Source organism: Pungitius pungitius, chromosome 16, assembly GCF_949316345.1.
Source record: "Pungitius pungitius chromosome 16, fPunPun2.1, whole genome shotgun sequence".
NCBI classification, from domain to species: domain Eukaryota; kingdom Metazoa; phylum Chordata; class Actinopteri; order Perciformes; family Gasterosteidae; genus Pungitius; species Pungitius pungitius.
The window spans coordinates 15,354,363-15,368,861 of NC_084915.1; the positions used below are offsets into that span (position 1 = coordinate 15,354,363).

At 45.6% G+C, this 14,499-nt stretch overlaps 2 protein-coding genes across 2 annotated transcripts; both read left to right on the forward strand.

Moving 5' to 3' along the window:
* The first annotated feature begins 673 nt into the window (after nt 1-673).
* On the forward strand, nt 674-6,166 carry htr3b (5-hydroxytryptamine (serotonin) receptor 3B). The gene is made up of 9 exons (XM_037467691.2): nt 674-707; nt 1,238-1,401; nt 1,500-1,544; nt 1,923-2,032; nt 2,658-2,827; nt 3,553-3,710; nt 4,494-4,704; nt 5,219-5,413; nt 5,814-6,166. Exons 1-9 carry the CDS (start codon nt 674-676, stop codon nt 6,077-6,079), a joined length of 1,353 nt encoding a protein of 450 aa, XP_037323588.1. The 3' UTR covers nt 6,080-6,166.
* Nucleotides 6,167-7,766: 1,600 nt separating this feature from the next.
* htr3a (5-hydroxytryptamine (serotonin) receptor 3A) lies at nt 7,767-12,357 on the forward strand. Its single transcript, XM_037467688.2, has 9 exons — nt 7,767-7,836; nt 8,497-8,660; nt 9,585-9,629; nt 9,853-9,962; nt 10,067-10,236; nt 10,341-10,501; nt 10,678-10,888; nt 11,319-11,555; nt 12,038-12,357. The coding sequence occupies exons 1-9, from the start codon at nt 7,767-7,769 to the stop codon at nt 12,355-12,357; spliced, it is 1,488 nt and encodes a 495-aa protein (XP_037323585.2).
* The last annotated feature ends 2,142 nt before the right edge of the window (nt 12,358-14,499 follow it).

Genomic DNA, 14,499 nt, shown 5'->3' on the forward strand with positions numbered 1-14,499 from the left:
TCCTCGATAACCGGATTTTTTTGTTGCAGAATTCCTGTAATATAAATACACGTCATTAATTCTAACCTGACATGAACTCTGCAGAATGAGTACTTTTAATATATAAAAACGTACAAATATTACATGACTAACACGACCATTGCTACATTTGACTTCCTTTTACTTTAAGTATGTTTTTGAATGCAGTCTATATGCCTAACAAATTGTCATCACTTTTGGTATTTTTTTAAGCTTTGTGATCTTGGTTTTAAATAAAGGTGTTGGGGATATTTAGGGTAAAATGAAAGTACGAGATACTCAAGAAAGAAAATAGAAGAAACAACTACTGAAAGTTCAGATCGCATCATGGCATCCTCAATTCGGGGTGTTGAGCTTTTAAATGGCAGAAGTGTTTATACTCCTCTCAGATTGAGCAACACACTGACACTAAACAAACCTTCAGGGAGTCGTTATTATATCACCTTACCCCCCCCCCCCCCCCCCTCTCCCCCCGCAGTGGAAAATCAATACCAGTGCAACCAAAATGTCTGCACAGCCCCGTTTATTGTTCTTCCCCTACACCGAGCACCGCTTAGCTTAAAACTTTGGATATCTTTGTGTTGACAGAGGAGATGTTTTGATGGGACATCTGAATAAAACGTGTCCTTTTGGAAGGCTGATTTCCGGTAACGTGATGTCTCTCATTTGGCTCACTCTGTTGCTCTCAGGTAAGCTGCTCTTTTGGGCTAAAGATAAAAAACAATTGTATCTCCTTACAAGTATGAGGTATTTGTTTCTCCTTTGTAAAATGCTCCATCGAAATTAAGCAATGTATTTAGAAATTTGAACAGAATTGTTTACTCTTTGACGTATTATTTGACTTTCATTTACTTTTCATTCTGTTACAGATTCAGTTTCAGTAATTCTTTGATTTTACCTTATTGCAAAATGTATTGTGAAACATATTTGTGTAAAACTCAATGCATTTGAAGCACTGCAACATATTTTTGTATTAAAGCTTTAGAACTGTTAAGCAATACAAAACCTACTTGTTAAGTGTTTTGCCTTTAAAAAAAAAATCCTGAATGATAAAACTATCAACTGCATATGTAAAAATGTGATTACCTCTTAATCAATACATCCCACTTTTTACATCTGTATGAACTGTAACATGTTAAAGAAAGTAACCGATGCATCCCTCCAGCCCTCTCAGCATGGCTGGAATAACTGTGGTTATTTATTTATTTTACTTCAGCAGCTCACCTGGCTGAATGTGTGCCGGAAAAGCAGAAAAGATCCGCTCTGAACCAGCTGACCAGGACCCTCCTGAGGAAATACGACTGCGGGGTTCGACCTGTTCATAACTGGACCAGTCCGACCGTTATATACATAGACCTCATACTGCAGTCCGTCCTTGACGTGGTACGTGGAAAGCACTCAGCTGCTTAAAACCAGAGATCCCATGTATTGAAACCTTAAATCATCTATTACGTATCATTACAGTTTTCTCCTTTCCGCAGGATGGAAAGACCCAGAGCATAACTACAAGTATTTGGTACAGACAGGTGGGTGGCACATCACTTTCCTTTGGGATTCTTATGGTAAAGCTTCAGGAGACAAGCCTTGTCCCTTAAACAGAACAACGATCTACCTCCTCAGTGACTGACTTTCATCATTTTTAAACAACTTCTTAAAAATGGTGGATTTTTCTTGACCATTTACTGAAAATCTTAATTTAAAATAACTTCCTACTTGTGCAATATAAACACTTTTTCAAACAACAGTCTTTCTCTGTGTACACAAAACACATTTCTGTATATCAGTAAATGTGCATTATTGTCATTTCTTTTTTTGTTGATTTTTTTCTTCAAATTAATTAGGAAATATACTGTCCTTTTAAATAGATATATAATCATACAGAAGACATCCTCCTGCACTTTCAGATCTGGACAGACGAGTTCCTGGTTTGGGACCCGGAGGAGTTTGACGGCATAAATGAGATCTCACTGTCATCCGATGCCATCTGGATTCCTGATGTTATTGTTAGTGAATTGTAAGACATTTTTTCGATTCGAGGTTTACGGTGGTCGAAATCAAAGGCCAGGATTTTGGAACGTGTTTCCCAACCTTTCAAGTAGCTATTGACCTCCATTGATTTCAGTTAACTAAAGAATTCCGCTTGCAGAGAACTTGACCCGATGTCCACAGTAGGCCCCCGAGCAGTCACCTGTTTAAATGAAAGCAAATACATAAGTAATATATAAAAGTGTCTGACTTGCTCACCACAGAGCTTTGAAAATATATAAATCTGCAATTTGATGAATAACGTAGACACTCTAACATATATATTGCGGTCATACAGCCAACCAAATTTAAATTCACGACCATCTCTGTTCAAAAATGTCATCGCTTCCTAATTTCCTACTGTAAGATATTCAAAGAAAATTTACATTAATTGCAAATTAATTTTATGAGGTCGCAGTGACATTTCCCTTCCAAATTCCCATCCACCGAGTCCAAGTGGACATTTGTGGCAGATTTAAAGCAATTCTCCTACATATTTGTGCTAATTACAATGAACGCAGGCATGTGATCATTCCCGTGGAACTTGGACCTCCAAAATGGCCGCCACAGCCTGACGACCCTGTGTGTGTGTGTGTGTGTGTGTGTGTTCCCAGCGTGGACGAGGGGAAGTCCCTACCGATCCCCTACGTGTACGTGAACGCCTCTGGCTCGGTGAGGTACTACCGGCCCATGCAGGTGGTGCTGGCCTGCAGCCTGGAGATGTACGCCTTTCCATTCGACAAGCAAAACTGCAGCCTCACCTTCCGCAGCTGGCTGCACTCGGGTGGGTTTACCTGCCTCTATCAGGTGATCCGTAAGGCCTCCTGCAACTTCCTAGAACCTATTCAAACCTTTAAGGGAGGTAACAATTAAAAACACACCTCACTTAACCAGAGCTCTCAAGCGTCTTCATCAGAAAATGAAGCATGCTGTATAATCAGACTCCCATTATTCGGCTCATTGGTCAACACCTTCAGGATCTCAAAGGAAGGGCACAGTTATTTATAGCATTCTGTAGCTTCCCAGTGGCTTTATGTATTCAAATCTGAATATTTACATTTTGTCCCGAGGTACATATGTTTTCCCATCAAAATGTTAATTTCCAAATCCCATCAAAACTATCTAAAGTGAGCGAATGATCATTTTTACGCTTTATTATTATCAGTTAAACAATTAAAATAAATGTCAACCATTTATATGAAGCAGAAAGTTGAATAACTGGTCCATTGTCAAGGTTGCGTTGGTTTAGCACAATATATCATACACTACAACCGGCCGTAAATGATTAATATACCGCACACTTTAAACTGATTTGCTTGTTTTTGGAGGCAACACACACATTAAAATTTTTATTTCACCTTGTGTTGAGGCCTTTGGACCATGCAATCTACACAAACACTCAGTGTGTGTGTGTGTGTGTGTGTGTGTGTGTTTACCGGGAGGCGAAAGACATGGGGGAAAATTTACCGCTGTCCCCTTTTTGTCCTTCATTATCTCTCCCACTCGCAGTGAAGGAAATAGACCTGGCGCTGTGGAGGAGTGCAGAGGCCATCGCTAACGACAAGAGGGAGTTCATGAACGACGGAGAATGGGAGCTGTTGTCCGTCCCCTCGAGCTACTGGCGGATCCGCCAAGACGGCACCAGCTACGCCCACATCCGGTTCAACGTGCGCGCGCCCTCGCCGTCACATTAGCGCAGAGGGAGTGGTTTGAGCGAGAGGGTTAAAGTAATGTCAGAGAGTTGGTCTGCACTGTGATTGCTTATCGATGGTGAGCTCTAAACTGTAGCCTCTCTGTGTGTTGGACCCCCCCCCCCCTCCTCCCCAAACCCGTCCACGCCACGCGGGGGAATTGCAAAGTGTAGAGCAATTGGCCGCGACCTTCATGGATCGGGCTCGTGGGCTAATGCCAAATGATGGGAGACTGGGAAGGGGTGTGGGGTGTGGGGGGGGGTTGTGGCAAGCAAAAAGACGGATAGAGAGGGAGGCTGATAGACAGGGGGGGGGGGGGGGGAGCCCCCTTAATGAGACTGTCTCAGTGGCTGCCTGATCAATGGACTTCTTGATAGTGGCGAAGGGAAATGGCCCCATGGCCCATTGCAGGTGGAGAGCGGGGTGTGGGGGGGGGGGGGGGGGATGCTATTTATTCAGCGGAAAGAGCGAGAGAAGGCCTGAGGTCTGATAATGGAGCGTTTCATGGCTCGCTGGGATGTCGCTACGTGGCGGCAGTTGTTGTTGCTATGTCACATGGAAAGGTGCTTCTGGTGGTAGACGCTCACGTTGACTTCCAGATCTCAATTTGTATCATTTTTGCAGCCATGACGACAGCCACGTGAACACCTAGGGGCCAATGAAAGCGACGCGACACGGAATGGCCGGACACAACCGGAGGGAACATGTTGATTGTGTCTTGTCAGCTGACCTCGTTTGTGCTCGCCCTCTTCCGCCCAGGTGTTGATCCGCCGGCGCCCCCTGCTGTACGTGGTGGGCCTCCTCATCCCCAGCATCTTCCTCATGCTGGTGGACGTGACCAGCTTCTACCTGCCCCTGAGCAGCGGCACGCGCATCGCCTTCAAGATCAGCATCCTGCTGGGCTACACCCTCTTCAGGGTCAACCTGACGGACGAACTGCCCGCCACAGCGGTCAATACTCCCCTCATCGGTGTGATATTTCACCGCTTTTTTTTTTTTTAGATATTCCATTGTGTTTATTTTGCACACATCCTTTCTATTTGACAGGTTTTGCAAAAGAGATTAAAATTCCAAAAACGCTACCCGGGGGTTCCTTTAAAATGACATAAATAAACTCCACCGAGCATGCTGACCTAGTTTGTATCATAAATAGTACAAAAGCAAGTATAAAAGGAGGGAAAGGGAAAACAAGGACTCGGGCCTATCAAGTGTCTGACTGATTTGATGAATTATGTACAGTACCAGTCAAAAGCTTGGAGACACTTTCACATTAAATTGACTGAGAAAACGAAAACAAACTTTTGACTGGCACTGTATGCACTGTGTCAACACCAAAATGGACAGCGATACTCCATTCATCAATAAAGACAGGTATAAAAAAAACGCCATCATTTGCGCCAAAACAATCAATGAGGCCCACATCCTGTGACATCTGTTTTGTCTCCTGCGTGTCCCCCCTCGCCCCCCCCCCCCTCTCCCCCAAGGTGTGTTCTTCGCCGTGTGCATGGCGCTGCTGATGCTCAGCCTGATCAAGTCGATCCTGGTGGTGAAGCTGCTGCACCACGGCGAGAAGGAGGTGCGGCAAATGTCGCTGTCGGCCTGCCTGCTGGACAAGTACGGCTTCACAGAGAGCGCCCTGACCTCCATCAGGACCCTCGATCGCGTCGACCCCTCCGCAGGTGAGCCGAACCAGCTCCGGGGGGGGTGGGAGCTTTTTCCTATGCTCGGGTTGGAGTTTGTAACCCTGAACGTGAAGGCGAGATGCTTTGGAGCCGCTCGTCTGTGGTTCCGCGCCATCTAAAGGCTGCGATGACCATAACTCCTCGTATAAGGCCGCTTTAAGTAAGCGTGAGGGGTTGAAATAATTCCTCTCGGGCTTAAAATTTAAATCCCTTGTGAGAGTTTTTCATCAACGATAAGAGGGGGGAAGAGCAGCCCGTACCAAACTGAGCCCCTTGGAAACAAACACCATACAGGAATGTGAATACTGTCCCTCCCACAACGATCGTTGGCAACTGTACACGTTTGTTCAGAGAACCTTGTTATAAACCAGCACTCATCATTCCCGTCTCCAAGCAGATTATGAGTTCGACGCCTCGCTGGAGGAAGATCTGCTGTCCCTGAACGAGATGCCGGAGGTTCCATCTGGGCTGGAGTGGCTTCTCCAGGAGCTGGTTTCCCTCCACCTGGCCTTCTCCCAGGAGGACAGTGAGTCCTCCGCTCAGGCCGAGTGGCTGGCCCTTTGCTCCAAGCTCGACTGCTTCCTGTTCCGCTTCTACCTGTTGGTTCTGGCCTCGTACGCCGCCACGCTGCTGATGCTGTGGGCCAGCTGGAGCTTTGCCTGACCGCTTTGTCACAGGCTTTAGTGATTGCTTTAGTACTGTGAAAGAACTCTTTGTTTATGATGTTCATTTTTTTTCTGTTTTGATGCAAAGAAAGGGAGATATTTTATTTCCCTCACAAAAGCTGTTAATTAGAACTACAGAGAGTGGGATACGCTTTATGCTATTTAAAATATACTGCATCATTACTTTTGTGGGGTTTTCTTCTCATGTCATTGAACATTCTCATTCTCATAATTGAGTATGAAACCCACCTTTACACTAAAATGAATGCGTACAATAGACCATTTTAGGGTTTGATTCATCGTTCATTTTTTTTAATCTACATCCTCGTTTCCCAAATCTCAGCTGAGATCCTTTTTACCTGCGCTGCTCGCCCAACCTCCAGATATCACATTGCCACTGTAGAGGCAGCAGTACAGTTCGAGACGTGATGGTTTCGCATCTGCCGTCGTGAATTCTCGACAGTGAAGGTTTGACTCAAAGATAACGCGCAATAAAGCCGCTCTCTGGAGATAACCCTCAGTGCCCGCGTGACGTGATGATACTGTATTCACACTTTAATCTCCATCCCGCTGCCACAAAATAGATCAATAAAACCCATTCGGAGCTCAGCTGCCGCTTCTCCATTCCCTGTTGGTTTCCTAATAGTCCGAACTAGAATATTTAAAAGTGCGTCACAGCCAACTTTCCGATGGAAAGATCTATAATAATGTGATTTTCAGTGTCGGCAGACCTCTTCTTGCACTGGATCTGGTTACACGATGTTGCGCTAACTAAGCCGAAGATGCATGTTTAGTTAGGACTTTCTGCCTTTTTATTTTGGGATCAAAAAGCCTGTTGTGAGTATGAACGCCTCTCAAGATGGATCTGCTTACTGGAAATAAAAGAAAATCCCTTAAAATGTATTTGTGTGAAGTGAAAATAAAAGCCTAAAAACCAACCAGAAACCCGACTCCTCACGTTTCTCACACACCCAAAGTCATGTTAACGTCATGTTCATGTTCGTTGTAATCGAGAAGCTAAAAAAGTAGGTTGAACAAACATGGTGTTTGATGTTTAGGAGTCATGAGTGAGAACGCGTCTCAGTGCCATAGACTAAAAAACAAAGGGAGCAAGGCGAGCTGTGATACAACCCCTAAAAGATGAGTAAGCACACATTCTCCCCTCCCTGGTGTCCTCTGCAGAAGCAGCACCATAACGGCGGTAGAATCAGCTGTCCCACATGTTAGAGACGTTCAGGGGTCTACATACCTTTGGCCATGTCGTGCATGTCAGTGGACACTCAACTAGCAGCTGTTTGATCATTTCCTTTTGGCTAAAGGCACAACTGGACGTTGTGTTAAACGGTGGAGCCTTTGGCCTTCACTGTGCCCAATCACCGTGACGTAACCCGGTCTGACGCCGGGCACGCAATTTGATTAAGACAACCGCTCAGAACGTGACATACGATCCGCTCACTAGCTCTCATCTCTGCAGTCGCTGTTTGGTGCTCCATTTACCTCGGAGAGGTTATTGAACACGGAGGAGTGTTCAGCTAACAAGGTTCTTCCCCCCCATCTCCACCCCTCCACCCCTCCCCCGAGGCGGATAAAGCGGACGCATGTGGGGGGATACGGGCCCGAGGCGTCCCGCGGCCTCTCGTCGGACTTCCGCAGCGGCGGGGAGCGGACGCAGGTGAACCGGAGCCATGAAAGCGTCGGCGGCCTGGACGGCGCTCGTCCTCCTGCTGGTTCGAGGAGCATCGAGAGCCTGCACAGGTAACAGCTGACTCACCACTAAACCCAACCCTGTGTGGTATGACGGCAATATTAGGCTTTATTACTCATGTGTTTGGCATTTTGCTTTTGAATCAAGGCAGAAGCTTATTAGCTCTTTTGGAGAAAATATCTTGATATTAGATATGGTATCATTAAATAAAAAATTTAAAAAAAGATGTTGAGTCCTATTTTTTATATTGATTGTCAGAAAGGCATCTCAGTTTAGGTTTCTCAAAATAATAATAACAGTACATGACAATTCCATTAAGAAATTGGAAAACAGCTCAAAAAGCATAGCATTCATAATAATAGCAATCGTAATAACAATAATACACTTTTTTCTATGTCGGCCGTGTCGTTGTGATATTTATTTTTTAAAGTAAAGAGAAGTTGATTGAGACAACCTATATTAAGTCTTTTAGGACCATTATGTACACAGTGTACTCAGCCAGATGTTATTAGCTATTTATTCCAATGAAGAAAAGGTTTAAAAAAAAATGTCTGCTCTAAAATGTTGAAGGATGATTGACTTGACTTTGGCCTGTTGATAAACATGTTTAAATGATTTTAACAACTTTCGATTGACATGATGACATAATCACTATTTGTCGTCTTGACATTAGCGCATCTTACTTGATTTTAAATTTGAAACCTTTTCAGTGAAGAAACCGGGCAGCAGCCCTGGGAGATTCGCCAACGCCACATTGGTGCGGCTGTCTGAGTTTTTGAGTGCGGGGTACAAGAAGGGAGTGAGACCCGTGAAGGACTGGAGGACGTCCACTCTGGTGGCCATCGACCTCATGGTTTACTCCATCCTCAATGTGGTGAGTTACACACTACGCTACAACGCCCTTTTATGTGTATTGTCTGCTGTGCATATTTGGATTTCTTTAAAACGTGCCGTCTTATGCTGAAATGCCCGGTCCCAGGCTTACTGTGTGGTGATTTGATTTAACACATTGAAATACGCTGCCTTGAGATGAACAAATAAAGCCACCAACCGTATGTCGTATTGTGATTCTATTAGGTGGTGCTGGAATGAGTCCTAAAAGACAGAAATGAGTCATTTTGTTCCCACAGGAGGAACGTTTTTTCGTCCAAATTTGAAATTAAATTATTTTTCTAAATAATATTTTTTATTTTTGATGATAACCTATTTTCTTTTACTATAGGTTTACACGTCTGGACTAAAGCACCCCTCAGTTATTGGAAACGTTTGGCTCACTTGCGTCGGGAACAGACTGACGCACCAACCATTGAAACCTAACTGTGCAATTGCTTTAATAGCCTTCTAATAACACTGCTTTTATGAAACCGTGCAGGAATACAATGTTTAAACAGAACAAATAGACATGAACAAGACCCTGCATTCAAATGTTGATTACAAATTGAAATGTCAACTCTGTGAATTGACCTTGGAAATATTCTGTACAACGTGATATTTAAAGACATATTAGGGCGCTTCTGGCTCTATTGAAGCCTATAATCTTTTATTGTTATCTGGCTGTTGTTTTTCAGGCCTGTCGGCTGCTCTTTGAAAGGTGTGCGTCAGACTAATAAGCATCTTATGGGGAGAGGGGGTGTGAATCTGTCAAACGGAGCCATCACATGGTCAAAATGTAAACGGGATCTACAATCCCATTATATAATAATTATGTAGCACGTAAACATGCAATCAGCACAACTTAAAATGAATGAATGTATTGAAATACAACGGCATTTCTTAATAATTTGTGTCTCCACCACAGGATGAGAAGAACCAGGTGTTAACAACGTACGTATGGTACAGACAGGTAAGACCAACATGTGCATTAATCCACTAGCAAATATTTGACCCATTGAACCAATATGTTACGATTATAACCGCAAACCGTCATTTCTGATTTCATTTGTACATTCCTCTTCATTCCTTCGGCCCGATATCTTTGTGCACACTTAAAATAATGCTGCTGCTGCTGCTGCAAAAAATCCATATCTGATAATGGCTAATTTAGCCGCTTCCTTTAACCGCTTTAGGCATGGACGGATGAATTCCTGGTGTGGAACCCAGAAGACTTTGACGAAGTCAAACAAGTGTCCATACCCACAGCCAACGTGTGGGTGCCTGACATCCTCATCAACGAGTTGTAAGAACCTCCTCCGTTTCCCCCGCCCTCCTCCCTTTTCAGTATCTGTCTTTGCTCCGCCAACGGGGTTACCGCGGAAACGCTTGTCTCTTTATCACGCGCAGCGTCGACGTGGGGAAGTCCCCGGACATCCCTTACGTGTACGTGACCCACGACGGCCTGGTGCGCAACTACAAGCCCATCCAGGTGGTCACGGCCTGCACGCTCAACATCTACAACTTCCCCTTCGACGTCCAGAAATGCAGCCTCACCTTCCAGAGCTGGCTGCACACCAGTAAGGCGACCGAGCGAAGGGCGAAGGGCGAAGGGCGACTTGCTGCCGCGGCCCCCTCTTTTCGCGGCTGCTCTCTAAACGTTGTGTTTCGATATATCCTGCAGTTGACGACATCAACATCACCCTGATGCGAAGCCCTGAGGAGCTCAGGGAGGACAAGAGCGTCTTCATGAACCAGGGAGAGTGGGAGCTGCTGCACATTCTGTCCAACTACAAGATCTTCAGTGTGGACAACGACGACTATTATGCCGAGATGAAGTTCCATGTGAGCATTTGAAATCAGGATGCGTGTGTGTAGCGTTACATATTAGTTTTGCAGACAGACTGCTGGGATTAGACAATTCATTATGATCTACTGGGCGGATGGATACATTTGTATGTTTATAACTCAGATCGTGTCACAGCAGACATTTTGTCCTGATTTAAAATCCTTTTTCCCAGGTGGTGATCCGGCGGCGGCCGTTGTTCTACACTGTGAACTTGCTGCTGCCCAGCATCTTCTTGATGGTGATGGACATTGTGGGTTTCTATCTGCCGCCAGACAGCGGAGAGAGGGTTTCCTTCAAGATCACTCTGCTGCTGGGCTACTCTGTCTTTCTCATCATTGTATCCGACACTCTGCCTGCCACTGCCATAGGAACCCCTCTGATAGGTGACCCAGGTTTATTACTGCTTCCCAGTGGTTTAAATTCAGAAAATGACATATTTTAAATAGCTTATTTTAAGATATTAAGTACTCTGCCAGTCATGCAAAAAAAAAAGGCCTGAAGCTGCACTGAAGGTCAAATCAACCACTCATTTCAGGATTTTTAAGGGCTGGAGATGATCCCAGCATCAATTGGGTGGAAGGCAGGGTCTTCAACAGGACAACACTTTAATTCATGCTCAATCCAACTTATTATTGATGGAAGGTTAACGCGCATTGCAAACTCCAAAAAATAGCTCAACCTCCTTCCTATTGAAATGCAGCAATTTAGAAATGTAAAGTATCGAGCAATATTCTACCGCTGTACCTGCTTCTGTAGAACATCTGTGAGGGGGATCCTCATCACACGCCTCGTCTCTCTCCACCGGTGCTCTAGGTGTTTACTTCGTGGTCTGCATGGCCCTGCTGGTGATCAGCCTGACAGAAACCGTCCTCATTGTGCGTCTGGTCCACAAGCAGGACCTGCAGCCCCCCGTGCCTCAGTGGGTCAAGTACTTGGTGCTGGAAAGAGCTCCGGTCCTCTTCTGCATCCACAAGAAGCACGGCCTGTGCCCCACGCTGTCCTCCCAGGGCACCGACCTGGAGCACCACAAGGACAACAGCTATGGGACCGGTAAGCAGGCGAAGGCATGCGCAGAAGCTGCCATCGATGGGTTTCACTCTGACGCCATCCGGCGAAGCTGGATTCAGGGTTTCATATCAAATGGTTAAATGGTAAAACGTTTGACCTGCCTGGATGGAACAAGTGAAACGTGTTGTCAGGGAGGATTTTTTTTTTCCAGATACGTCCAATGGTTCCTCAGGAGTCACATGAAAAACGTCCCGTTACATTTCCGTCCCGTTTTCGCAAATTTGTGCTCAGCTAAATGCACTTTCCAGTGGAAAGGCACGGTCGGTTGGACAATTAATCAGCAGCGGCGGAGCCGAAAGTAAAAAAGTCAATAAAGTGAAAAGGGTTTAAACCCCCCGTTCAATCAAGAATTACTTTGACATTTCTGTGGAGGTTTACTCTTCTAATTCCACTCGTAAAAAAAAACTCATTTAAAACTTTTACGCAAGTAAAATGAAGCCTTGTCTCGCCCCCCCCCCCTGCAGCTCAGTGCCCCCTCCACCACCACACCTGCGAGATCGGCCGAAGGCCCAGCCACCACGACCGAGAGGGCCGGCTCCTGGGCCTGGGCCTGGGCCTGCCGCCGTCCAGGGACCCCACCCCCCCCGTCATGGACAGCATCCTGCACGAGGTGACGGCCATACGCCACTTCCTGGAGAAGAGGGACAGGTGCCGCGAGGTGGCCAAGGAGTGGCTGCAGGTGGGCTACGTGCTGGACGTGCTGCTGTTCAGGGTCTACCTGGTGGCCGTGGTGGCCTACAGCATCACGCTGGGCACGCTGTGGTCGGTGTGGCAGGTGGCCTGAGCCCCGCCCCTGGGCCGCTGCGGACACAAGCTCGGCGGGTGGGTGTGGGTTGGGAGGGGGGGGGGGGGTGCGGCGCTGAACCCAACAGGCCAGTCGTTGGCTCTACGCCCCGCTTGGCTCAGTGCAACGAGCCCGGGGGAGAGGCATTCATCTGGTCTGGTGGGGGGGGGCCGATGTACAAAGGTCAAGTAACCAACTACCCCGACTAGTATTTATCACTATTATGAACATTTTAGCTTCGACCAGAGAGTTTTAAAGTTCTACGTTAAGAAGCATTAACAAGGATCACGGTAGCAGTAACGCAACAGCAGAGGATGAATATACAATCAGAAGAAAGATTAACAAAATAGTTAAACGTCAACAAATTAATCTGGCAAAAATATTGAGCGTTTTATATTTACTGAATTATGATAGAATAAATTTGAAAAAAAGAGCAACGGACCAGAAAGCACCAAATCAACCACTCACGGCGGTTTGGTCTGTTTGGGTTTCAGAAGTCTCAAAAAGGCTCATATTTTGGGGGGGGGGGTGTAATCAGCCAATTTAAAAACAAACATGTTACATATTGCCACATTATTCAGTGCCTTTAAAAACCTGGTAAAACCTGAGACGGCACCAGAACACGTTTTGATCAAAGTCAAACATGGAAATATCCACCATCAATGATACAGTTTGACAATGAAGAATGGACCGAGAGGCAGGCTGTTGAGGTGTGGGACCTTCGTATATTTTAAAGGTTTAACATTGCAGTGTACAACATCTACATCAATGAGTAAGGTATCTATCTATCTACATTGAACAATATATGAAAAATTGATGAGTAAATATAGTATTAGTAAGGTATACATGTATATATACACTCACCGGCCACTTTATTAGGTACACCTGTCCAACTGCTCGTTAACACTTAATTTCTAAGCAGCCAATCACATGGCGGCAACTCAGTGCATTTAGGCATGTAGACATTGTCAAGACAATCTCCTGCAGTTCAAACCGAGCATCAGTATGGGGAAGAAAGGTGATTTGAGTGACTTTGAACGTGGCATGATTGTTGGTGCCAGAAGGGCTGGTCTGAGTATTTCAGAAACTGCTAATCTACTGGGATTTTCACGCACAACCATCTCTAGGGTTTACAGAGAATGGTCCGAAAAAGAAAAAACATCCAGTGAGCGGCAGTTCTGTAGGCGGAAATGCCTTGTTGATGCCAGAGGTCAGAGGAGAATGGCCAGACTGGTTCGAGCTGATAGAAGGGCAACAGTGACTCAAATAACCACCCGTTACAACCAAGGTGGGCATAAGAGCATCTCTGAACGCACAGTACGTCGAACTTTGAGGCAGATGGGCTACAGCAGCAGAAGACCACACCGGGTGCCACTCCTTTCAGCTAAGAACAGGAAACTGAGGCTACAATTTGCACAAGCTCATTGAAATTGGACAATAGAAGATTGGAAAAACGTTGCCTGGTCTGATGAGTCTCGATTTCTGCTGCGACATTCGGATGGTAGGGTCAGAATTTGGCATCTACAACATGAAAGCATGGATCCATCCTGCCTTGTATCAACGGTTCAGGCTGGTGGTGGTGGTGTCATGGTGTGGGGAATATTTTCTTGGCACTCTTTGGGCCCCTTGGTACCAATTGAGCATCGTTGCAACGCCACAGCCTACCTGAGTATTGTTGCTGACCATGTCCATCCCTTTATGACCACAATGTACCCAACTTCTGATGGCTACTTTCAGCAGGATAATGCGCCATGTCATAAAGCTGGAATCATCTCAGACTGGTTTCTTGAACATGACAATGAGTTCGCTGTACTCAAATGGCCTCCACAATCACCAGATCTCAATCCAATAGAGCATCTTTGGGATGTGGTGGAACGGGAGATTCGCATCATGGATGTGCAGCCGACAAATCTGCGGCAACTGTGTGATGCCATCATGTCAATATGGACCAAACTCCCTGAGGAATGCTTCCAGCACCTTGTTGAATCTATGCCACGAAGAATTGAGGCAGTTCTGAAGGCAAAAGGGGGTCCAACCCGTTACTAGCATGGGGTACCTAATAAAGTGGCCGGTGAGTGTATATATATATATATAAACATACATACTTATACAGATGTATTATTACGCCTATTATTATTGTGT